Source organism: Lepisosteus platostomus, chromosome 10 (assembly GCF_059453375.1).
Source record: "Lepisosteus platostomus isolate fLepPlt1 chromosome 10, fLepPlt1.hap1, whole genome shotgun sequence".
NCBI lineage: Eukaryota > Metazoa > Chordata > Actinopteri > Semionotiformes > Lepisosteidae > Lepisosteus > Lepisosteus platostomus.
The window spans coordinates 53118646-53143040 of NC_142620.1; the positions used below are offsets into that span (position 1 = coordinate 53118646).

General features: G+C 46.0%; 1 protein-coding gene across 1 annotated transcript; it reads left to right on the top strand.

The window, feature by feature from the left end:
- The first annotated feature begins 1145 nt into the window (after positions 1–1145).
- Positions 1146–24017, top strand: LOC148654036 (uncharacterized). Its single transcript, XM_088597520.1, has 32 exons — positions 1146–1316; positions 1501–2222; positions 2318–2432; positions 2612–2709; positions 3028–3092; positions 3455–3509; positions 4163–4200; positions 4606–4754; positions 4867–4968; positions 5485–5583; positions 6053–6151; positions 6613–6747; positions 7432–7508; positions 7599–7666; positions 8567–8612; positions 9024–9046; positions 10264–10412; positions 10502–10631; positions 12725–12834; positions 13515–13719; positions 14282–14447; positions 15270–15413; positions 16094–16213; positions 16320–16365; positions 16641–16744; positions 17118–17239; positions 18028–18296; positions 19000–19108; positions 20012–20292; positions 20600–20701; positions 21157–21300; positions 21830–24017. The coding sequence occupies exons 1-32, from the start codon at positions 1223–1225 to the stop codon at positions 21964–21966; spliced, it is 4323 nt and encodes a 1440-aa protein (XP_088453646.1). The 5' UTR covers positions 1146–1222; the 3' UTR covers positions 21967–24017.
- The last annotated feature ends 378 nt before the right edge of the window (positions 24018–24395 follow it).

Sequence of the window (24395 nt, forward strand, 5' to 3'; positions counted from 1 at the left end):
AATACAGCATTGTGGAGAACCCAATACTTCACTTGTTTCTCGGTATTTGGAGAGCACGATCGGATAGTTTCACACGTTTTCCCACCCGATCCGAGATGCAGGCTGGTAAGTTTCACTCGTGCTAAGGTTTTCAGATTTTTAAAAGTATTTGTCCCGTTATCCTTGAAGAAAATTAAAATCACGATCAATCGTAATGGATTTTCGTTTTAAGGGTGCTTGAAACTGCTGTTAAAAAAACAATATTTTAAAACATTTAATTGAACGTTTAATTATTTAATTTTACCGGGCTAATCTTTGTTCATATGTAGAGTAATTCTGATTAATTTATTGATCGGACAAACGAAAAAGGACATCCGAAGCTGGACTTTCCAAGTCCTCTTGATCGAATGCATGCGCTAGATGTTATTCTGAAGGCGACATTCAAAGGCTGTGTTGAGAAAATAAAATCACCTTCTAGATACTCAAAACCCTGAATGATTTACAGTAAACGACAAGTACTCGTTTTCGAATATATGTATATAAACGGATGTCATTACCAACAACTGATGATCCGTTTATTTTGTATAACAAAGACAAAACACACACACTGAAACCATGCGCAGAGAATCTGTATGACCCGCGAAGTTTCTATTGTTAAAAACGAGAAACGAGAAACCAGGAATCCAGCTGTGACTTCTTGGATTAAAGGTTGTCTCATAAACGTATTATTTACGGATAGAAGCATTTTGCGACGGCAATGTTATCTTCTGGAGTTATTATCTAGCCGCAGATTGTCATAAGTAATTACGAGGGAATGATTAACGAACTTATCTTTTATTATTAAAATCGCTTCTGTGCCCGAATCGCTTCAGTATAATTTTTATAGAGCATTATTCTTCACGCAGAGAGGTTACTCTAAAGAGGAACTTTGCTCCACAGGTGACAGCGCTTTTAATGAAAGAGCGTTTGGGAACATTTGTTTTCATCCGAGATGTTTTAACAACACGGGTCTTCATCACGCCTATATGGAGTACAGCTATGCTAAGAAGCGGAAGAGTTTCTCAGTTAGGTGGAAGGGAACGTTCATTATACTCTATTGAAGCAGGGTACAGAAAGTTTAACTTAAAAATGTTTTAACTCGATCGAATAAATCACTTGAAATAGTCCCAATTCCAATGACAAGAAACGAGATGTTATCCGAAAAAATAAACGCTGCTTTTTTTTTTCCTATTTGAGACCGAAGATGGAGATGATGAGGACGTCTATAATGCAGCCGTCGTCCTGTAAAGTCCTGTTATGTTGCTGGGTACTGAGCACCGTCTTCATCCTTCGCTCAGGTAAGGAAGTTTCGACCAATGTGATTTTATCCTGGAGATGATTTCAAGAATTAAGTGTTCATTCCTTAACGCAAATTAAAGATGGTAAAACCAGTTCATCGGAGGGTGTCTGATTTAAATATATATATATAACTGCGGTATGAGAAAGTTTAACCACCTTCTTCTGACCGTTTGTGACTGTAAGGTGCGCCCAGTCTCCGAGGGCAGAAGGTGGTCCTTTTCGGCCGGCAATGCAGCTACTGGGAGCTGAGAGGGAGCGTTTCTTTGCCGGCCTTAGACGAGTTCACGGTCTGCGTGGACTTGTGTCGCAAAATCAACACTAGGCAGTGGACCGCCTTCACGTACAATCGCCCACCCCAGCGCCTCTCGGAGGGCGCCCCGGAGCTGGGGCTGGCCGGGCACGGGCAGGCGCTGAGGCTGTGGCTGTTCGGCCGGGCCCTGGACGCGCCGGTCGACCTGCGCCCGTTCGCTTGGCACTCGGTTTGCCTCGCCTGGTCCGGCGTCGAGCAGAAGGTGTGGCTGTACGTCAACGGGAGCGGCGTGTTCAGCGCCGCCGTGCCCGGCCGCCGCCCCCTGGCACCCCACGGCACCCTGACCCTGGGGGTGGCCCACGGCCTCATCGGCGGCGAGATCGTCACGGAGGACGGCAACAACCTCATCGGGGAAATCTACTTTTTCCGCATGTGGGACAAACAGCGGAGCGCCCAGCAGGTCTCCAGCCAGATCTGCGCCGAGGGCAACGTGATTCGCTGGACATCCGAGTACTGGCACAATCACAGCTGCTCCCCTGTCCCAGATCTCAGTCTCCCGTGCGGTGAGGCCCGTGGCTCAGAGCCCCAGTCGCTGTGTCCCGCTGTTGTGTTCGTGGACAGACTCTTGCCCCAGTGTGCTGGAAGCTGCATGGATGTCAGTTTCGTGCTCCTCTTCTTTACTCCTCCCTCCCCCGGTGTCTCTGATCGTGCCACGCGAACCGTCATTAGGGAACTGGTGTCTGATTAATGCGTTATCGGCTTCGCTCATTTTCCACCGTAATTAACAACTGCCCTTCTTCTCTTCCTAAATCAGCGTCGGAAACGAATCCCTCTCCCCCGCGGCAAACCACCGTCGGAGGTGCAGGTAAGACTTCAGACATTTCATTTCTTGCTACACCTCCCCTCCCAGTATGGTGACAATTCAAAAAGTCACTGGTGTCCAACTGCACGTGCCCGTGGTTCTCGCGTTTTCTCATTTTAGCACTAAGCGTTTCTACGTTTTGGTTAATGACTCGATTTTTCCCCCGTGTTCGTTTATTACAGCTAGCTCTTTCTATAGCATTAATATGAGTATTTACATCATGAGACGAGATGGTCAGTCTGCGGATGAAACAATCGCTAAGGACCTTGTATGTCTCTGGGTAAGAAGGTGTATTATTATTATTATTATTATTATTATTATTATTATTATTATTATTATTATTATTATTATAATCATACTCAGGCTCATACCTGAAGAAGGCTCCATGGCCGAAACGTTGTGTTTTCTTTCTTCTTTTTTTCAGCATGGAATAAACCTATTACTTATTAAACCTATTACTTGTTCCTTTGCAGCCTATGCATGCTGACGCAGCTACTCACCTGAATTATTATTATTATTATTATTATTATTATTATTATTATTATTAATAATACTGTTATTTGTAAAATAATGTGTGAAATTGTCATACTTTCCACAGCTCACCACGTATTTTCCTGCCAACATAACTGTGCTGGCCATTTCAGTGTTTTCCCTGCAGCAAGGGTAAGGGAAGAAGTGCCATGCGTTCTCAACAACTTGCATTCTTTAACACAAGTTTCATTTTCGCCTGCATGACGTTCTGGCTCTAGTTGTTCGATTCCTCGTACATGATTTGACATTGATGGTATTTTATGCCATTTCGTGCCCGAGACGGTTGCGTATACATCCAAGCGAATGGGGTGAAGACATTGGCAACAATGCTGAGCCCCTGGGTTATGAGACAGAGCCATTTTTGCACCTTCATACAGACGACCATTCCCAGAGTGGTTACAGATGTATAGTTTCATGGCTACTTGTATTCACAGCTGAATCAGAAATTCTATAATATATATTTTTTTCCTCTTTGCATTCCCATTCTATTGAAGATTGACACCTCCAGTGACAGTTATTCAGGAGAAGGAAGGCAGAGAGGCCACCATGGTGAGTTCCTAGCAGAGACCTGATGCTACTCGTCACATTAGTGGTGTGAGCATGATGCGGTTCCGCGCGGGCTCGTGGCCCCTCCTCTTCGTCCCGCAACACCTGGGGCGCGAACCCGGGTCTCCGGCGTAACGGCACAGGGAACCAGCCGAGTGAGCTGAAGGGAGACCTCCCCCAGCCCAGGCGGCTGAGGCCCCTGCTACGCGCAGGGGGGGCCATGACGTCACCGTGCCCAAACTAGCTCCGCTACAGTGGCCGTTATAAAGATGTCTGTCCTGCTTTCCCTCTCTTGCTACCGGCTAAGACAGACCAAGAGCTGGGTGGCTGGAGGCTTCTTCTCCTGCCTACTTATCAGTCAAGACTTCTTAGCACTGGAGCAACATTTATCACTGGTTTTCAACCAAACAAGGCTTCACTTTTGGCACGGTAATGTCATGGCTGTTGTAGTACCTTTACCTTTTACCACGGCTATTTTGTTGGGTGGCTGTAGTTGAGCCTTTAGAGCCAGGCAATAGCTCAAAACACCCTGCAAAATAAGCTCTTGGAGAAAAAAGCACAAGCTGACTGTGTGTCTTGCTCTGCTTAAACACAATCCACTGGAATAAACCGATGCAACATTGAAAAACAAATTTAAGCACTTTCTTTTTTTTCAGGCCAGAGAGATTAGGACTACTTCCCCAATAAAAGTAAGGTAAGATCCTTGAACTTCAGTCTCAACTGAAGTGATGTGCTTTCCTTTTCTTTCTGGCAGTGTTATTCCTCATTTTATTTTTGTGTATCAGATACAGAAGGATTAAATTAGCTGATTACATTTAGTATAAATGAGCCATTATCCTTGTGTGCCAAAGAATATATTTACTCTTTAATGTAAGGCACATCATCAACCAGAGCTGCTAACATTTGTGGGGAGAAACCAAAGGTGGGAGGGATTGGTTTTGGGGGTTCAAGGACACCCAGAGGCACTCAGCATTCCTGGGTGGCCTACAGTTGGGAGATCACTTTTCCTAAGATGCAAAGAAAGAACCAGATGGGATAATCTAACTGAATGACCACTGTAAATGACCTTTTATTCATTTGTCATTACTGCCCCTGCTAGTTACGGTTGCTTCGTCTCTGTGAAGGTGATCCCCAGCTCTGAGGTGCTTCTAACTAAGGAGGAGGTTACACGGCTGCTCAGATATAACTTCACCCACAACGGTATCACTGTTGGGGCAGAGAGTGCCAACATCAGTGTCAAGTCTTCCGGTATGTGCAGCTGATCTGTTCCACCCCACTCACTTCCAGAAATGCGGAAATGAAGACGATTGCTATCTAATGTAACACACAACAGCTGACAGCTCTTTCCTTTTCCCCGCAGACGAGAGTTCCCGTGTTACAGAAGCTTCTCCTATTGTATGCAGACTTGGAGCTACAACTGTTCCTCCAACAGTACATGCTACCGGAGGCACTGTGACATCAGGTTAACATCCATCCATTGTCTAACTGCTTCATCCAAAAGCAACAGGCACATGGCCATGAGGGAAATAAGCCTGGGTCACAGTTATTCAAATTGGTTGACCTTTGGTTCTGGTTGGTGAGCTGTAGCTCATCCAGCTATGGTTTCTTACTGACCAGCCCTTCACTGTAGCAGCTCCTGATGCAGCTCCTGGTGCACAATCATCTAACTTGTGTGCTCTTTTTGTCATTATGTTTGGGTGTCATAGTGGTGTTTTATAGTTTATCGGGGAAAATAAATCACGAGTCATCAGGTGCCTCTGATGACAGTTCAGTACTGGTTGAGTAATCGCCTTGGAAGATCACTGTCCACTCTGTAAAATATAGGGATGTAGGAGTTAAACATTAAGCAGAATGAATGGAAGAAAAATAGTAAAACGTGTTATACCAACCTTCTTTAGAGGAAGTGTAGCACATGTTGCTGACTCGTGTTGTGTTGTGCTGCCTTTGCACTTGTTATTGTGCTCTTGTGTCCTGACAGCCTCTAGACCGTCCACACCTACAACACAAGACACCACCATGTCAGTTTCCACTGCTGTGATGAGCACCTCAACCCCAGGAAAGAACAGCGCCCCCACAGGTGAGGATGAGAAATGGGCAGGAGGGAAATCAGCCTGTGTTCGGGACAGTAATTCAGCTTTGTTGCTCTTTGGTTCTGCCGGATGAGCTGTTGGTGATCCAACAGCGGTTTCTTATTGACCAGCCCACTGCAGCAGCCCCTGGTGTGCAATCATCTAACTTGTGTGCTCTTTTTGTCGTTGCTTTTGAGTATCATAGTGGTGTTTTATAGTTTATCGGGGAAAATAAATCACGAGTCATCAGGTGCCTCTGATGACAGTTCAGTACTGGTTGAGTAATTGCCTTGGAAGATCACTGTCCACTCTGTAAAATATAGGGATGTAGGAGTTAAACATTAAGCAGAATGAATGGAAGAAAAATAGTAAAACGTGTTATACCAACCTTCTTTAGAGGAAGTGTAGCACATGTTGCTGACTCGTGTTGTGTTGTGCTGCCTTTGCACTTGTTATTGTGCTCGTGTGTCCTGACAGCCTCTAGACCTTCCACACCTACAACGCAAGACACCACCATGTCAGTTTCCACTGCTGTGATGAGCACCTCAACCCCAGGAAAGAACAGCGCCCCCACAGGTGAGGATGAGAAATGGGCAGGGGGGAAATCAGCCTGTGTCCAGGACATTCACATATTAATCACGTGGGATAAAAACACAGTATGTGTTACACAGTAAGTGTGAGCAACTGACGGGAGGTGATTTTTTTCTTGAAAACTGGTTGGATAACAACATCTTAAAAAATGGATCCACAACCATCTGAATTTGGGTGGTCTTTTTGCCATGGCTTTTGCAAACGGTACTTTATGGTTTAAACACAGCTAGAGAATCCTCTGTAAAGTGTCTGTAAGAAAAATCAATGTCAGCTGTAACGAGCACAGTTTATTGCTGTTACAATTGTTTTAGTAATCATATTAAGAGGACATGAAAGTAAAATGATATAACTTTATTATGTGGCCTATATTCAAACATCTAACACAGGAACGGGGGCACTAAGTGTCTTTATAGCTGGGCAGCTTTTTCAACATGTTCCTTTTACAGAAGCTACAGTAGAGACGTCCACTGCAATCCTGTCCACTTCACCTACCCCAGTCACAAGCCAGGCAGTATCCAGCCCCTGGGTACCTACTGACACAACCCCACTCCATTCACACAGGCCCGTCCCTAATGTTCAAGGTACGAGCAGCTGCTGATCAGCCCTCTGTCTCTCAGTGGGCTGCTCTGTACTTCACTGGCCCAGAGCAAGGGGCTCTGCCTCCTTAACTCAAAATCCCCCGCTTCTGCAGAATAGCCAGCTGTCCTTAGTCTGCGGTGCTCGGAAATGGACTTCGGTGTGTGTGAAAGTGGAAAATACAAAACAATCTGAAGCCAAAGCCTCACATTTCACTGCAGAAGCAAAGGTGCAAAAGGGTTTTAAGCGTCATGCATACCTTCTCATTTTGAAACCATGGAACTTGATTGTTATCCTCAGAGGAGCAGCGACTTCAGAAGCCAGCTGCTGTTTTATGGCAATGGCCTGCAGGGCGAGAAGAGGAGAGTGCAGTGGCAGAGTGAAATGGATGTTCGGCATTCTTGGAAGATTTGTCGGCCCCAAGTCAGTCATATTTCACCGCTGCCGTCTGCAGGAACTCGTGCAATTTATTCTTTGTTGAGTTTTACTTTGGAAACGTGGTCCATAGACTGAGCACCGCTGTAGTTCTTTCAGTTCCAGAATAAATCGATTTCCTGTTGGAAACGCAATATGATCAAATTCAAGGCTCTCCCTGGGGTAGACGAAGCTCTGAGAACGAGAAACCGAGCTTCAGACTAAAGAGAAGGATGTTAAAGTGTTACTTTGTGACTTGTGTCCATTTATTGCAGTGACCTTCTATACAGTCAGCTTGAATGCCACGCTGAAAGGCTCATCAGATAACCCAGAACCATTCATTTACGAATGGGTAAGGAGCAGAAATTAACCTCCCGCCAGTTAAGTAACAGCTTCATTTTATGACAGCTTAATTGCACTTGAAATGAATTGTTTCTTACAGCTTCTTAAAATCTTGCCGGGGGACGAAATGACAGCTTTCAATCTCAACGCTTCGCTCGCCCCCGTGAGGTAAGGCCAGTTGCATGAGTGATACTCACCGCACGGCTTCTCTCTGACTGGCCTGGGGCAGCTGCTCGGGGATGGAATTGCATGTTGCAAACTGCTGTGCAAGAGGACGTGAGGGGGGCGCAGGTCTGAAACCGTTCGATATGGGTGTGCAGAGTGCTGATAAGAATGTCGTCTGTGTAGCCGCCTCCACAGGTGAAACACAGACGGTTGTCTGGAGCTGATTTAAAGACATTGAAGTGAATTAACCTTTATCGCCCCATGGGAATTTGTCTTGCACATCGGAAACACACAGCATATATGACAATAACACAATACAACAGCAGTACAACACAATAGTACAAAACAACATTCAACAACATGGCTCAATCAGAGCTCTTCCAGTACCATGAGATTAAAAACAGCTAGCTGAAAATGTGTGTAAAACAACAACAACAACAACAACAACAACAACAACAACAACAACAACAACAATAATAATAAGATCCCTAACTCCAGAGAATCTTTCCATTGTTCAATAGCTGAATGCTTTGAGGTATGAAGAAAGTAAACGCTTTCTTATTCTATATGCAGGGGATCTGGTACCTTCTCCCAAAGGGTAGGAGAATGTGTTCTAAAAAGAGTGGATGAGGGAGGTCATCTAAGATTGTAAATGCAAGATTGATAATATGTCGCTCCGTTAGACATGTTATTGTGTCTAAGGATGCAGCAGTCATCTCGCCATCTTGTTCAACTTGCTTTTGTTTGCCTCTTAAAGCGTTTTTTCTTGTATTGAAACAGCGCTCAAACTGGGGCACTAGAAACACCGCATGAGACATGCAGAGGGTGTAAAGGAGTTTAGGAAAAAAAAAAGTTTTCTTAAGAGCCGTTAACAGTGTTTCTTAAACGTAATGTGTTTTCCAGAATGTCACCTACTAACGCAGCCAGAGGAAAGAATTCTGTTGGCACGGTGAGTAGCATGGCCTTCAGTGTACCATGGGTAATCTGACAATGACAGTATGAAGCAGATTCTGGGAACAGTGGCCCTTCCCACAGGGAAAAAAACCCAGGAGCATCAGCTAAGAAACCTGAAGTATAAAATATGATGTTTAAGAAGGTGGATATACACTAAGCAGCAATAAATACAAAGCCATTATTTTAAAAATCAGCTAAACCAAGTTACAGCGATGAAGTTAAAAATAATTAAACCTCTTAGATAGTGCTAGAATTATTGATGTTGCCTCCTACAAAATAAGAAATTCTAGTGTTCAAATTGTACAGTTTCTGGAGAGACATTCACATGCATGTTTAAATATTACACATCCTGCAGTCTTCGGGGTGCAGAGGAGATTGCTCATTTTCTCTTTTGTTTGTCCTGCAGGTTGCTCTGCCCAGACAAACCAGGTATTGAATATAGTGTTCTGTGTTGAAGCTTGTGAGTGTGATCACGGAATTTAATGTACAGCTGTTTCAGTAACGCAGGCTACTTCAGTACAGCAGAGAAATAGTTAAAATTTCAGACAGTCAAATAAAACAAATATTACACCGATTCCTAAATCCCGGCTGATCTAAAGATATATTTATAAAAAAATCTCAGATACATCAGCATTAACAGCTTCAGGAAGCAGTGGGAAGGTGTGAGTAAGGGATGAACATAAGTCGTTATACAATTTGCTTGTCACTTTTACAGAATGTTTGACACCGATCGCAGTGGTTTGTGAAATATATACATTGCACTGTTCTGTTTTTTCACTCAGTGTAGTTCCCTTTTTCCCCAGAAAAATATAGTCCTATGGCCAATATTGTACTGGAATCTGAGCCATTTTGTTTTAAGCTAGTTAGCCTTCATAGACCTGTCTGAAGTTGACTCTTAGCTTATGGATGCCAACCTTACGATGGCACAGAGGTTATCATTGCTGCCTTGCAGCACTAAGGCCCCAGGTACAATTGCTGGGGCGCTATCTGCATGGAGTTTGCATGTTGTGCTTGTGTATGTGTGTGAGTCTCTGCTTGGTGCTCCAGTTTCCTCCCACAGTCCAAAGACATACTGGTAGGTTCAATGGGAATAATGGTCGTGGTATGAGTGTGTGTGTGTGCACCCTATGGAAGACTGGCATCCCATCACGGATGTACCCTGCCATGTGCCTACTGCATGCTGGGATAGGCAGCAGCTCTCTCTTGACCCTGAACTGGAGACAGCAGTCAGAAGATGAATGGATGTGTTGAGAAGAACAAATAATGATAATGATGAGGAACACCTAACAGTGACTCATTTACATAGTCATTGACTGATATGTCAGTGTGATAAGGTGGTGGATTAGCTACTGCAACACTTCATATTTGCTGTTCATGTGTAGTTTACCTTGAGCTGTTGTGATAGGCTGTCCGTTTTTGAGCAATGTCAATTAAATCATGCCTAATGTAAAGCTCGGTCTCTTCACATAGAGACTAAACTATAAAACATTGGTGAAGACTTTCAGCTACAGTAATTGTTGATGCACCTAACATCCATGTGTCACAATTCATGACTGAGATACAGAAATAATCCCGTCAGTATTGCGAGACCTTGCATCTTTCTTCTATGCGCTTGTATTTTACTGCACATTGTGTCCACTCAACAGCTGTGCCTGCAGGTTCCAGCTGCAGGTGAACTCCACAGCAAATGTGAATGACACCAAGACACAGATTGAGCATCTGCTGCAAAAAAACTACACCAATGGTACTGGATCTGTGGAACCCGAGCCCAACAGCATCAATGTCTACCCCATTGGTATGTTACAGCACTCCCCCGTACTCACTCTCAGCACATTCTCCGGCTCTGTCAGTCTGGGCCTGGTGACAGTGTTTCTCTTGTTCTAGAACCTGGAAGATGCCCAGAACAGACCCAGCTGATGCACCAGGGGCAATACCTATGGCCCGAGACCCAGGCCCGCTTCACAGCCAAACTGCAGTGTGAAAGGGACCCTGAAAATCAAGCCACGAGGAACTGGTGAGAGCTGCAGTACTGGGAGTGTGGGTGGGGCCGTGAGCCCCTCCCACCAGGGAGCCCCTCCCCCAATAAGCCCCACCCCAATTTCTTCACCTGCTCCTCCCCTCCACTTGTCCTACATTCATTTGTCTCCACTCTTCCAAAGAGCTCCATTGCTGTTTTATGTGCAGCATCTGCGGCTTGGTTCACAGGCTCTAACTTGCAAACACACCTCTGAATTCCTGGGATACTTACACTCAGCTCCGATAAGTGCCAAACTCACATTCCCCCAAAGCATGGCCTTCTGTCGTGGGACGTTCGAATGCTCTTGACAGGCCCTGGGGAAATGGCATCCCTATGACTCTGAGATCCTGAACCTCTAAGATCCTGACCCTCACACCCTGAATATCTGGCTGCTAAACCCACCACACCAAAGCCCTGCCCCCTGCTGAAGGGACTTTCATTCGCCATAATATTCACTGTCATCATCTAAATCATAAAAGTCTCAACAGATGCAGTTTAAACAAAGATTTAGTGTGCTTAGCTTTGATCCTGCATGTGTAGTGCTTAACGTGTGTGTGACTGATGCGTACCTGGCTCGGCACCAGCTGGAGATTTGCTGAGAGACGCAGAAGTGATCAGATGGCAATTAAGTGAGACCTGTTGCTCTGTACACAGTACTTTAATAACAACAGAGAGCTTAATTTATGATTTGTGCATATTAATAGTAGGTAATTATTCCTTAATAAATGCTTTGTTTGGACAAGGGTCCCATATTTTATGTGAGATCTACCAATAAAAATATTACATGTAATGCAATTAGAGATAAAATTGAAATCTAGTAAACAAGTGATAAGACAATCAGTTTCCTTACAGTTTCATTAAAATAACACAAAGCAATTTATTGCTCTTCTAGTGATTTTGGTTTATGTAGCTTGGTTTTTTTTCTTGATTTACTCAACCGACCATAAACTGCCCTTCAAATTAAAATCTTTACTGGAGGTTAATGAATGAAAACGGCACATGTTTGGTGATTTCTAACACCAACAATTTTAGGTAAAAAATCTGTAATCCAATTTATCTGTTAGACAAATGAAATTTGAAATATTAACCTTTCATTGATTTGATTACTATAAAACAAAATGTGAAATACTTAATATGGAAGAAATGAACCAGAACCAGAGACTGGCATCAAGACGGGTTCTAGGTGGGACACTGGATGGGACACTGGTCCATTTCATGGCATGCACACATTGGAACATTGAGGAGATGCCAATTAAACTGGACAGCATGTGTTTGGACTGTGGCAGGAAAATCCTGCACAATCCCAAATGGCCATAGGGAGAACATGCAAACTCCATGCAGAAAGCTCCTCTGTCTGAAATCAAACCCAGGACCCTAGAGCTATGAGGCAGCGGCTCTACCTGCCTTGTCCTCATGCTGTACTCATTCCCCAGCAGTGTGAAAGAGTGCTCATGACAACATGGCACTAGGGGAATCCAGTGATCAATCCTATGGCAGAATGGTATCAGACATCCGGTTTCCCAAGAACAGTTTTAGAGGTCATTCAGTAAACCATACCACCATAGTCCTTGATCGGGACACGTGAAGTTGTGTGTGCCTTGATGAATGTGTGAATTAGGATTCATTATGGTAAAGGAAACCAAGCAAAGACTTCACTTTTCTGCTTGCAAATTATCAGTAGAAATTTGGAAAACTAAAGTGCTACCCATTCAGATGCCTAGATATTTATAAACCGTGACTTGCTTTAACTTTCTTTCACTTAAACAGAAAGCCTGATGAATGTTATTGAAATTGAGCAGCATAATCAGTCATCACAGATATTAAAATAGGTGATGTCAGTATAGAGGAGGATATGAGTGTTGCTTATTGGATGAGCAATATAGATAATACTGATGGAGAAAACTAGGACAAGAATCTTAAAGGACTGCCTTAGTAAAATCACTAATATTCATAAGATCAATGGAAAAAAAAACGATACTTCAAAATTAATAAATGGTGGCTCACACACGGCACACTTCAGTCTATTTCTCTCTGTTTTTCCTCTGTGTTCCATGAAGGGATTACAGTGTTGGTTGTGTGTTTCTCTGCAGTATGGTGAATGCTTTGACAAACCGTGCCCAGTGGGACAAGCCAGACCTGATGTCCTGTCTGACGCTGCATAAAACCATTGCTGACCTCAGCAATATCACCGTCACTGCCAGTGAGTACCTCTGCACAATTACGAGTGGGCGCTCCGGGGCTCCGCATGTGTGCCGGGGGAGTGTGAGGAGGTGGATCAAGCGACGTCTGGCAGAAGAAGGAAGGGCAGATCATGTTAAAAATGTGCGGTGCTCCATACTCAACCTCCATCTCTAAGCCCTCATTCAGAGATGATCTGGAATGGAGGCATCCATAACTGGTCCTCCAGAGCCACAGCAACTAATTCTTCTGTTCTAGCTGATTGCCCATCCCTGATCTAACTCTGTTGACTTTGCTAGAGTATCATTCATCTTAATCAGCACCACCCTGTGGATTCTTTCTGTGAAGATCTGTGATGGTGTTACTTAGGATATAATGGCTTGTGCACCAGTTGATTGCCATGGTCTGTGCACCTGCAATGCAATGCAAAATGCAGCACACAACCCTAACACAAGGTTTGCTTGCAGGAGATAGCTGGCCTTATCTGCAATACTGATAAAAACAACTGACTTACAATGGATTTGTAAGGTATCACTTTGCAGCCCCTAAACTGAAGTGTGACTGGGATGTTGGGGACCTCCATCCTGTTTTTCTGTGAAATAAGAGTTTTAACATGCTCATCCACCACGAGGACTAAACCTTCAAAGCCTAAAGATGTTCAGATTAAGGTATGTTAAAACATCTATGCATGTGTTTCCCCAGACAACTCTGAGGATCTGGCAGAACTGATCAAAAACCTGACCAGCGACCAGCTGTTTTTAAGCCACAACGAGCTGATCATTGTGTTTTCCAAGATGGCAGAGATCCTGGATGCTGGCAGTGTGACTCCACCCCTCGGGCAGACTATCATCGACATCCTCAACAAACTCCTGGGAACTGAGAGCAACCTGCAGCCCTTCACCAACGAGTGAGTGGGTCCGGCCTGGGAGACAGTGCATTCCCTCCCACTGAGACAGAGCTGTGCTTTGCGTTTCCACCATTCTTTGTGCAGTTCCTCCTCATTTTTATCCATCCATAATTTGAAAGGTGCTCATTCCAATGTGAGGTTGTGCCAACTTGGAACCTGTCCTGGAAGTACGACACGCTGGTGCATTACAGAGTACACACACACGCACGCACAAGCTCTCACACGCACTCACACACACGTACGCACTCTCACAGTCTCTCACAAGCACACAGGAACAATTTGAGGTGCGATTAACCCACCCTGCATGTCTTTGGAAGGTGAGCAGAATCTGGAGAGCCCGGAGAAATCCCCAACATAAGGACACTGTGAGGACATGCAAGCATGCAAAGGTTTTTTTTAAGAGTATTTTCAGTCTGTCTCGGAACACACCGCCTGTGAAGTGTGTGTTCTGCAGAGGCGTGCGGAAGTGAGTGAGCAGCAGGAGAGACTAGCGCGAGAGCTGAGCCGCAGGGGCCAGAACTCTTTAACCAGCCCTGTGTTTCCATCTCCCACTACGCCTCAGCATCCTGAATGTCATGGAGAGTCTCGGGAACAGAATAGCCTTCCCAGGGAATCTCTTCAGCCTGACGTCCCCAAACCTGGCGCTCTCCGTCGTCGGCGTGGACCCCCGCAACTTCTCTGGCCTCGCATTTGGGGTGTCCTCCTTCTCGCAGGGCGTTAACCCACAGGTAACCTCACTCACAAGGGGAGAATACCAGGATCCCCCCCAAGTCTTGTCACCAACAGACAAATAAAAGCTGAATTCCTTGGGTCCAGTTTAACTACCGTGATGATCAATGTTATCTGGAAGTTAGGTGGATGCTGCACATTGGTGGTGGTGGAGGGGAGACCCCATTACCTGTAAAGCGCTTTGAGTGGAGTGTCCAGAAAAGCGCTATATAAGTGTAAGCAATTATTATTATTATTATTAATTATGTTCCACATGAGGGCACTGTACTGTGCATTGCTGTAATGTGGTGCATCTGCATCACTTAATGAGTTGTGTGTTTGCTTTTTGCTTCTAAGTGTCATAGAACAGAAAATGTACTTCTTCAGCCATGCAAGGTGTTGTGCAGTACACCATGTAGAATAAGATCCTGTTTAAATAAAACAGCAAATTAATAATATGTGACTAAAAAAGGGCAGTGACTAGAATCTCCAGTATTGAACTGGCACTTTGTGATGTGGAAATAGCTTTGCAGCTCCAGGGAACCCTGGACAATGACAGCATCCTGGAGAATGCAACAAGGCATCCTTTTTTTTAAATGGGAGTTGAACTGGTTGGAATTTTTAAAGGCTGGGGTGTTGCTTGCTCTGTGTGGGCAGATTGAGAGCTCCTGAGCGCCCCCCGCTGTTGCAGGCCTCCGCATGAGGACGTTGGACTGGGGTGATTATAAAGCCAGAGTGTTTTACACTCCCTAACAAGACGCCCATCGCTGCCAGCCACGCCTTTTCTTTCTGTGTGTGTCAACATCGGTGTGTGTGTTTTATTTGTTTGGTTGTTCTTGCAGGTTTTCATAAACCAGGGGCCTTCCAGCCATACTATAGCTTTCATCTCTCTGCCCTCCTCTCTGGAAAACCACTTCCCCCAGCACACAGAGCTCGCCATATCCCGGGTGCAGTTCCAGTTCTATGGGAAAACCGAACTTTTCCAGGTACAGCCAGGGGGCAGTGCCCCCCCGCTCGCTCACTCTTGATAGGTTGCTTTGGTCAATTTTCCATAGTATATTTGCATTTTTACCGTAGTTTTGCTGTGGCATCCCATGGTATGAAGAAGCACAGTGAAGATATGTTAACACCACAGGAAATGCAACTGTAGTTTCACAGTGTGACTGTAGGTACCGGGTTTTTCCCTTACTCTGCAGCGCCCCCTGGCAGTGAGGAGCACAGAGGAGCAGAGGACCTGGGGCTCAACTTGCACATTAGAGCACCAGGTCCCAGTTTCCCAAACACAGTGACATCTGTCCAGGAAAGCTTTTGCTAACGAGATTTCAGCAGTTCAGTGAGATCCTAATAAACGCGACAGAGAGATGAAATATCTATAAAGTGTTTCGAGCGACTGTCCTGGCTGAGGGAATGGCAGTCTAGTCGAGAGGCAGGGCTACTGCGAGCGGTGGGCTGGGGAGTTTGGGTGTAGACGAGGTGGGGGGATGTGTGAGAGGCACGCGGAGGGAAGTCCCGGGTGCGAGACTTATGTACTTAGGTCGAGCACAAATGTGAGAACTTAGGATCTAACCTTCCTCCCCAGTCCCTGCTATGAACTCACAAAAAAGTGCCAAATCCTACTTGCAGACCTCTCAGAGAACAGAAGAGAGAAGATCTCCTTGTCTTTCAGGACTCCATGAAGGAAAAGTCCCTGCTCACCTATGTGATATCCGGCAGCGTGACCAACGCCACCATCAGGAACCTGAGGGACCCAGTCACTGTGACGCTACACCATCTCAAACCCAACCGGGTGCGGCCCTCGTCTCCTCCAGGGAGTTCTGTCTGAACGGGTTGTTGAGTTAGAGCCGAGGCGCCGGCGTTTACCTGCGTTTTGTCTCTTTTCCTCCCCTCCACAGCTCGGCCAGCAGGTGCAGTGCGTCTTCTGGGATCTGCAGAAGAACGGTGAGCCCTGCAGTCTGCCCCACGGCCTGTCGTCTCCGGGTTGGCAGAACGGGTTGGCAGCTGCCCCCTCAAAGCCAAAGCGCGTACCTAAAGATCCCGCCATTGAATTGGAAGGGTTATTTGTCCAGACCAATGCGTTTTCTGCCTCGTTTGTGCGTGTTTGCTGGTTGAGGTGGGTTGCCAGTCCAGCCCTGTGAAGCCGCATGAGGGTGAGGCCTGGCAGAGGTTTCCTCCTGCTGACGAGCCTCTGTAAAGGGTGCTGCTCTGTGTTCCAGGTGGACAGGGAGGGTGGAGTCCTGAGGGTTGTGAGGTATATGGCACCAGTGTGAACCACACCACCTGTGTCTGCGACCACCTCACACACTTCGGGGTGCTTCTGGTAAGACGCCTCCTTTTACAGCAGGGCTGCTCAAGAGCCCTGGGAGTCTTCTGTTTTTTTTTTCCGTGGCGAACTACTGTATTAAACCGGTGGCTGAAATGGAGAAGCTGCTGCTTACGAGGATGAGTTGGAATCTGGAGGAAAGGGTTCCGCACTGCTGCGCAGTCTTGTGTGTGCATGCCGTAACGTGAAATTAAATGTCTACCACAGGCAAAGTGAACAGGAAAGGTGATTCAGGTGTTGCGATAGTTGGTCTTTCATTCTGCACTGGTGGTGGGAGCTGTGAAGAAGCCCATGTCTGACCTCAAGAAAAAGAAGTGGACTTGACTGACTTGCTCTTCAGTGGTGGGCTGTGATGTTTTCTCTGATGCAGGTCCCCTCCAGGTCCCCTGTGAATTCTGTGGATAACCGGATCCTCACCCTCATCACCTACGTGGGCTGTGGACTGTCTGCCTTGTTTCTGGGGATCAGCTTACTCACCTACACAGCCTTCGAGTGAGTATCCGGCTTAGAGGAGAACATTGCTTGTTTCATTGTCGTCATGGTTCTCATAAGAGTTACAATTCATTTGGCTTATAAGGTTCTGGACAATAGCGCACCTTTGCATACATAACAGAAGTGAAAAAATAGATAAAGCAGTATTGCACATTGAACGCTGCAGTGCAAAGATTGATCTAAGGATTTTGACAGTCACAGTGTCTCTAATAGATTAAGCTGTGTGCACACCTCATGGTCCTGTCACCCAGTGTATGGAATCCGGTCTGAACTGGGAGGTCTCTGGACTGCACTTGTGCGATAAATCCTTCTGGTGATCTGGATATGCTTTACATGTGCCAAGGAGAACCACTCCAAAACCAATTCTACAGGGAGACAGTGCAAATTACAAAGTTATACACTCATGCAGAGTTGTTTTAGGTGGCACACAAACTGATTGCTACCTTGATATTAAACTCATTTTAATATCAATTAAATTAGAGTTAACAATTACAATTAAAGTTTAAGTAGACACCCCAGTATGTAGAACATTGGAGTGGACTAATCTTGATGGAATAAAGTCGAGTATCAGTGCTTCTGCACAAGATGGACAGATTCCAGAGCTGGTTCGGTTGTGCCCCATATGTGGCTTGATTTTCCAGGACATTGAATTTCATCTGAGCCTCCAACCAAAGGAACTCCAGTGGAACTAATTGCAGAGATTAGAGGAGACATACAAGTAATCAATCCCTATTATTCCCTCAGCCTTGCTGCTAAACTCCTTCTTCTCTCTGTCCTCTCTCTGTTAGAAAACTGCGCAGGGACTATCCGTCGAAGATCCTGATGAATCTCTCTGCCGCCCTGCTGGGCTTGAACCTGGTGTTTCTGGTGGACTCCTGGCTGGCCTCCTTCAATCGCCGTGGCCTGTGCATCTCCGTGGCTGTCATCCTGCACTACTTCCTGTTGGCCTCCTTCACCTGGATGGGCCTGGAAGCTGTGCACATGTACTTCGCCCTGGTCAAGGTCTTCAACATCTATGTTCCCTGCTACATCCTCAAGTTCTGCTCTGCTGGGTGGGGTAAGCTAAGGAAAAACAGCAATAACACTAACAATGATAAAACATTTCCATAATCCAAACACCACAATCACCATTATTGCTATCAGTGTGATGTTCATCATCGAGATCGCTCTCACGATCACCTTCAAAGTGCTTCCCTGTTGTAAAGTAGATGCAATATTAGCTTTTGTCATATCAGGCTCAAAGGGTAGAGGCATGGCTCTCTTGACTTAGTGTAACACAGAGGTGGGCAGTCCTGGTCCCCAGAGGGCTAGGTTTTTATTCCAGCTCTGCTATTCACCTTCAATCAACTCATTATTAGCTTAATGGGGCCAATCTGATCATCTTCAGAAGGTACTTTGAGAGACCTAGAAGACCTGCAGACTTATCAGGCCTTTGGGAGCGGGATGGCCCAGCCCTGGTCTGAGGTGCTATAGAGATCACTGTGAGAGGCGCTGCTGCAACATTTCAGGACCAGACACTAAATCAGGACTGCACCATCACTGCCTTCCATGTAACAGATCAGCAGGTCTTTATCATAATTAAAGTATCCAGGATAAGGATCTGAATAAAGTCAAGCAACTGCTGCAGTGCAAACAGATTTTCAGGATGCATGCATGAGTTTTTAACTAGTGTATATTATATGAAAATGGTGCATCGTGAATTTTTACCAAAAAAATGTATATTCAAACAGCATATATATAAATGTGTTTTTCTGCCCTAGGGATTCCACTGCTGGTCATTGCCCTTGTATTGGCAATTAATAAAGACGCCTATGGCAGTGGACTCTATGCCAAGTCTCTCAGTCCATCGGAAGACTCCGAGGAATTGTTGTAAGTGATACGGATGCGCTGACAGATGTGAAGCCTGCGACAGTCTGTCACATTACCTTGCTCTCTGTTTAGAATCGGTCTGAAGTAAACAGGTCTGCTGTGAACTGCAGTCTTTTTTCATTTGAAGCAGGGCATAGCAGTGCCAAGGTTACGAGCTCCTAGAAAACTAGATGTAATAAAGATTATGAAAACATTAGATGGAAAATTAAAAAGCTTCATTATGTACTCGGGACTTACAAGGAGTTTGGAACAATATTATTTTTTGGCAGACCTCCAAACAGTTTCAGATTTCAGCTGTAAATAGTGTTAGTGGGCCAGTGGGTGGTGCCTTTCCCTCTGGGCCAGAATTTCCAGTATGGCAACTGAGGACACTGTGCTGTAGGAGATCCTGGCCTTTGAATGAGACGTTAAACTGAAGTTCTATAATGTAATGTTTCTTTATTAGCCCTGTACAATTTTTTGCATTAGGAATTCTTCTTTTCGCATACCCCAGCTTTTCTCCATGGAGACACAGACAGGGAGAGAAGCTTGGGGTCAGAGCGCAGGGTCTGCCATTGTACGGCACCCCTGGAGCAGTTAGGGTTAAGGGTCTTGCTCAGGGGCCCAACAGAATAGGATTCCTCTGCCGGCCGCGGGATTTGAACCGGCAACCTTCCAGTCAGAGGCGCAGATCCTGAGCCACAGAGCCACCGCTCCGCCCCATAAGTTCAGAGTGGCGCATCTGAGTCTTTGTTTAGCCCTGACTGCCTAGTAACTAAAGATCCCATGGCCCTGGAAGCAGGGGTATTCGCTCCACCAAAACGTCATTCTGCTCAAGAGTGCGTGTGTCCGTCCGGTCTGAGGGGCGGTGGCTTCTCCCATTGTGCCTGGGAGCTCATTGCCCTGCGCTGGCGTGCCTCTCAGCTGCTGGGTGCAGAGCGACGTGGCGTTCTACGTGTCGGTGGTGGCCTTCTTCCTGCTGGTCCTTCTGTGCAACGTGGCCGTGTTCGTCGTGGTGCTGCTCCAGATCCGCAACGTGAAGGCCAAGCAGCCGGCGGGCTGCCGCGGCGGCCTCCTGCACGACCTCAAGAGCGTGGCCAGCATCACCTTCCTGCTGGGCCTCACCTGGGCCTTGGCCTTCCTGGCCTGGGGGCCGGCCAGGGTGCCCCTGCTCTACCTCTTCTCCATCTTCAACAGCCTGCAAGGTGAGAGCGCACCCCCCCCCCCGCGGGAGGACACCCCGCTCGTCCACAAAATATGCCACGAGTTTCCTTTCTGAAAAAAGCTGAAGATTACAAAGCGTCTTTCTGAGATGGTGCGCAGGCTTTCCTATCCATCTGTGTGGCTTCGTTCACGTCCTTTCAGCCCTCAAGAGAAACACTGATTCCTTCAGATCAGCTGGCAGAAGATGGCGTGTCAGAGATGGGGGTTATTGTTGACTTTATTGGCTATACTGTGCTGTGCAGTGCGCTCTCTTGCTCTGCCTGCAGTGATGTGTCTGTCCGCCTGCAGGGTTCTTCATCTTCGTCTTCCACTGCCTGATGAAGGACAGCGTGCGGAAGCAGTGGAGGATCCACCTGTGCTGTGGTCGATTCCGACTCGCCAGCACCTCAGGTATGGCGGGCTCAGGGGCAGGTTTCTGCCTTGGTGGAGCATGTGACCTCTGTGGCAGGCTGTTACCCAGCGCTGATAACACTTCTGCTCAGGTTTTCCAGCCCATGTTTTTACCGCCCTTTCCTTGCTCTTATTCTTCAAATTCTGGCTCACCACGCAGATCCCCTGGCAGTATGGAGAGAAACAGAATTACACCTCGTGAGTTATAATTTATATCCCACAAGCGTTTCAGCTCAGTGCCATCGCTGAAAGATGAGCGAACAACTATTGGCAGCAAAGACATCTCTTCCCGTTTTTAGTAAAATCGTCAGTTTTCCTTTCCTCCCCTTTTGTGTATCTGGTGACAAGGTTCTCTTAAGAGAATTGCATGAGCAGATCCACACAAACTGACATCCTGCCAGTGACTGGACTCGTACCCATCGAGCCCACCATCCTCGTTTGGTTCTGTTTTCCAGAGTGGAGCCAGTCGGGCACAAAGTCGAGAGAGAAACAGCTCGCCCATTCTCCTTCTGTCAAGTCGGCCAAGTCGGACAAATCCAACTCCACCAGCAGCACCTCCAACGAGTCGGACTCGGGGGGGAGGCTGGTCTCCACTCCAGGTAAGTGCACTGGCTCAGGAGCAGCACGTCACTGCCCTCTGCTCCAGTCTGTCTGTACCAGCGGGCCCCCAGAGACACGGGGAACACTTTCGTCTGCAGTCTAGTGTTGCAGAAATCAGCCCTCTAACACAGGGGCCAGTGGCCATGGGTCCTTCCTTCAGACTCATTGCGAGACTTTGCTCAAGCGCTTTCTTTAGGAATCTCAGTTATATGAGACTGTCAGTACTTGCGTTATCGTACATTAGTTCTGTGTGTGCCTTTGGCTTTCTGTTTAAACTGGAGGTGGTTGTTGACAGTGATGCATTGAAAAGAGACTCTCCTGTGTCAGGAAGAGCTGAGAAACGCTTGTGTGCCGCATGGTCATTTTCACCCACACGGCTCTGGAACAAGCTCGGACAGAATTCTTTCAGTGCTGTGTGGGTGGGCGAGGCACGTCAGAGTATGTGCTGTGCAAAGAATCTAGACTTTGGAATAAAGTGACACAAATTGCTTCCTTCTCTGCTCTTTGTTTTCTCTGCTCCACCTGTAGACCTGGTGTACGAGAACACCCTGACGGTGCCCCAGGCTCACAGCCCTTCCTTTCACGACGTGCTGCGGGTGGGGCCCAGGGAGATGGAGGGGACCTACCAGGTGTGCTCCTGGCTGCCCAGAGAGAGGTCCTACTGAGGGCTCTCCGACTGGCAGCACACTTCCCAGATCCCAGGGCCTAGGTTTGCTTCCCACTCGGGACTCAACATTTCAAGCGGACGGGGTGCAGAGTCGATCCATGCAGTCAGGTCTCCAAGGGCCTGAATCTCAGGCTCTCAGGCGCTCCACTGTTTCTCCCACAATGATGCAAATTTCCCTCAACTGGGTAAAGGCCACCTGATGGACAAGGCTTGATTAGCAGGCAAGGCTCTCAGAAAACCCTCTAGGACGAGCTAGTGTACGAACTGACGAAGTGTGGTGCAGCAGGGAGGAGCCAGGCTTTTGATCGTGTGACTGTAGCGGTGCTTGACATCCGGGGCTCAGTTTTCACATTTTTGATCTTACAGAATGCAGAGTAAGTAATTCATCAGTTCCCTGCTCCCTTGCACTGCCATTGATACGTTTCTAGAAGTAATTATAAGGTGCAGCACTAACATTGAAGCCACTGAGCAATGGGAGATGTTAGACGTTATGAATCTAAATTCTATAATGATAATTGCTTGTGACAATATAGAGCTTTCCATCCCTAAGGTTCCTGAGGTGATTTATGTAGCAAAGTACCCACTTTCTTCACCACTGACATTCAGCGCCCACCAGGGAGAGATTCATGAGCCTCACTGCACAACAGTGAGAAATCACTTCGCCCATTGAATAACGGAGAACACTTCGGTATGCCTGAATGTGCAGGTGACACCTGTATCAACTCCCCTGTTCTTACAAAATATACCACAAGATCTTTAATGACCGGATCTTCTGGATCTCGGTATAACATGTTGCCTAAACGAAAGCACCTCCTGCCGCACAGCGCCCCCTAGTGACCATTCTGGAGCTTTGCTTTGGAAATGCTGATTTAGGGGGAAAAGCACCACCTACTGGTCCACCAACACCCCTTACAACAACAATCAGGTTTTCCTTAGAGAGCTCCCCTCCCAGTTCTGATCAGGCCTAATCCTGCTTAACTTCTTAGATCTGACGAAATTAGGTTACAACATGGTAGGTACACATGCCACTTCCTGTCCCTCTTTTCTAGGGAGCAGATCCTGCACTGGCTTTTCCACCAGAGCAGTACTGGTACTAGACAAGCAAACACAGACATCAGAATAGACTAAAAATTAAAATAAAATAAGTACAGCAATACAAAATAAAATATATAGAGTTAGGTGTGTGCAAAATATGCTCATAGTCACTGTAAAACAATAAAATATGTGCAAAATACGCATAGGTATATACAGATTGAAAGTACCAGTGTATAAATAGTATATTAATGCAGTGTCCAAAAAGTACAATAGTGCAATATGCTGTCCATAGATAAGCAGATGAAGGGCTAACAGTCCTAGCCTAGGGCAGTGTTATACACCCTGACAGCCGCCAGGAGGAAGGACCTGCAGAAAGATTCCCTTGAACACCATAACTCGAGCAGTCTGTTACTAAATTGAATGTGAGGTGTGGACAACCATGCCTGCACTGTCTACTCTTCGTTTTCATTCTCTCCCTGTCCAGTGAAACACGTACTCTTCCACAGTGCAGTCAGAAAAAACTTGGAGGAAGCTTGACAAAAATGCATTTATTTTTTGCACAGCCCCAGCTGTCAAGCCCTGATGTGCACAGTTTGAAAAAAACGAAATCCACTTTCATTTTTAAATACCTTTCAAAGAAAATCACGATGTAAATCCTCAATGTTTTGTGAAATGAAGGCTGACAATTTTACAAGCACAAAATAAAGAGAACCTTCTTCGTTTCTATTCCAGAAATTTATACTCATTAGATCATTTCACAGCCGGTAAAATGGAACAGTTTCCTCAACTACAGTAGACAAAAAAATCTGCATTGTTTGTATCCATATTGAAAATCGCTAGCGCTTGTTGTCTGTTGAGGTATACTACAATGGATCTGTACCACAAAATCTTGCTATGCATTCAGTAAATCCTATTAAATTCTAAAGAGTGATTTATTTTGGCAGTTATTTAGTAAAGGTTCTACTGCATGCTGCCCTGTGACATTTGTATAATAAAACCAAATATAATTATTAACGAGTTTTTTTCCCTATATGAATTTGTAATCTAATCATATTCCTTCAGAGTAACACCACAGCAGATAATACATCATAAAGACATTTCTTGAGGAATTGGAACCAGAATAAATTTGAAAAGACATGGTGGAGGACTGGAATGCTTCCTTTATGAAATGGCAGCAGTACAGTGGAATAGGGTGTTTTCTTCATAGTACAGTCAGACGTTTCTCAAAGCAAAAGAAGTAGGTTTAATCTGATGAAAGATAACCTTTAAAGGGTCAAACAGCAGGATGTCACCTGGGACTTGAACCCAGAATCTTCCAGGCAGGAGGCCTGGATCCTTATCCCTGCTCCCTCTCTACATCCAGTCTTTACTGATGGCTGCTGTGCTGAAGGC

Coding starts and splice junctions, on each gene's coding strand:
- LOC148654036 (XM_088597520.1), top strand. CDS start 1,223: ATGGAGATGATGAGGACGTCTATAATGCAGCCGTCGTCCTGTAAAGTC. Junction 7,509..7,598: donor AACCATTCATTTACGAATGG/GTAAGGAGCAGA, acceptor TGTTTCTTACAG/CTTCTTAAAATCTTGCCGGG. Junction 19,109..20,011: donor GAAGACTCCGAGGAATTGTT/GTAAGTGATACG, acceptor CGTGCCTCTCAG/CTGCTGGGTGCAGAGCGACG.